This window comes from Poecilia reticulata, linkage group LG21 (genome assembly GCF_000633615.1).
Source record: "Poecilia reticulata strain Guanapo linkage group LG21, Guppy_female_1.0+MT, whole genome shotgun sequence".
In the NCBI taxonomy this organism is placed as follows: Eukaryota; Metazoa; Chordata; class Actinopteri; order Cyprinodontiformes; family Poeciliidae; genus Poecilia; species Poecilia reticulata.
This window is the reverse complement of record NC_024351.1, coordinates 1421775-1423245: the sequence shown is the minus strand read 5'-3', so window position 1 is coordinate 1423245 and position 1471 is coordinate 1421775. Positions and strand designations below refer to the sequence as shown.

Here is a 1471-nt window from a genome sequence, read left to right as displayed (position 1 = left end):
AAAATAATTATAAGATATTCAGTTTTGTTGATGTCCAAATGATTGGAGGAGGTCAAAACAAAGCAAAAGGAAATAAAACTAAATCGATCAGTGACCCACTGAAGGTATGACACTAAACCAAAGCACAGCCAGTCAGACCAGGTCCAATCACGGTTCTGCTCACGTCACGTCGGATTTTAAATGGGAATTCATCCCTTCAAAGGATGTTTGCATCCAGACTCCACTTCTAGCAGAAGGAAGGAAGCTGCTCCTCTGGGTTCTCATGTTCCTCCTGAAGCCTGAAGTTCACAGGGAAGTGAGAAAACACGGCTGACATGTTTTGCATGTCCACATGCCCAGACGTCTGACTGGCATGACGTCTGCTGGATGACTGAAGGCGGCTTCTTTCATGCTGAGTCGTCTCAAAGGGCTGCGATGTCAGCCCGACTCCTCTGGGTCTGAAACTGTCCGTTTCTGTTTATTAGTTTCATCATCGGACGTCCAGAGCCGCGTTCTGTTCACAGATCCTGCAGGGACTCCTGGAAGGTTGTTTATATTCTTTCATCAGAAAAGTGATTTCTTTCTAAGTGTTCCAGCCTTTCTTATGTTTTATTTTCTTCTTACTCTCTGAACGCTCTATTTGAGGATTGTTGTTTCCTGATTGGTGCGTCTCAGTCCATGGTGATGTCGCCTTGTGGTTCCTTGGTTGTGAGAGTTAAAGCTGTGGTTAAACATCTGGTGTGCATCTGCTCTTTCAGATGGACACGAGGAAGCGCCTGGCCAAGATCGTTCTGGTTTTCGTGGGCCTGTTCGCCTTGTGCTGGTTCCCCAACCACGTGCTCTACATGTACCGCTCCTTCCACTACCACCAGATGGATCTGTCGCTGGCCCACCTCGTCATCACGCTGGTGGCCAGAGTCCTCAGCTTCTCCTCCTCCTGCGTCAACCCGTTCGCCCTCTACCTGCTCAGCGAGAGCTTCCGCCGGCACTTCAACAGGTCAGAGGCATGGCGGCGTCACACGGCGGCTTCAGGCGGGAAAACGTTACGCACAACTCACATTTTGCTCGTTTCTGTGCTTCTGTCTGGGTCTCTGCTTTTAAAAAACAGTCTAAACACTTAGAAAAAAACATCCAGCAGTTCTTTGCCAATAAGTCAATTGGTGTCTGGAAAACGTTCTGACTGCGATGTCACCAATCAACAGGAAGTGTTACCTAGCAACCCCAGCCTGTAACCTAGCATCACAAGTTGAGCTCCAGCACATTTGGTCAGCTGGTTTTACTGCTGTATGCATTGTACAATGGCTGCTGGAGAAGACATGTGTTTTGTTGTCGATTTGCCACCCAGAAGCCAGCTGCTCTATTCTTGTTGGTGTCATGATCCGTGTTTCTATGTGTTTATTTTTGAGTTTCTGTGTGATCCTGTTCCCTGTTAGTCCTGTCTCTGCGTCTTTCCCCGTTGATTGTCTCCCAGGTGTGTCTCGTTCCCGTGATT

At 48.1% G+C, this 1471-nt stretch overlaps 1 protein-coding gene across 4 annotated transcripts in view; it reads left to right on the top strand.

Annotated features, from left to right (window-relative positions):
- The window catches only part of nmbr (neuromedin B receptor), a 45949-nt gene that overhangs the window by 37079 nt on the left and 7399 nt on the right, over window positions 1-1471 (top strand). For all 4 annotated transcript variants that reach the window (XR_001776128.1, XR_001776129.1, XM_008397144.2 and 1 more), the window contains exon 4: window positions 738-976. Coding sequence is in view for 2 of the 4 variants with exons in the window: in XM_008397144.2 (XP_008395366.1) it covers window positions 738-976 (239 nt within the window). In the remaining 2 variants the exon portion in view is untranslated. The remainder of the gene's footprint in view (window positions 1-737; window positions 977-1471) is intronic.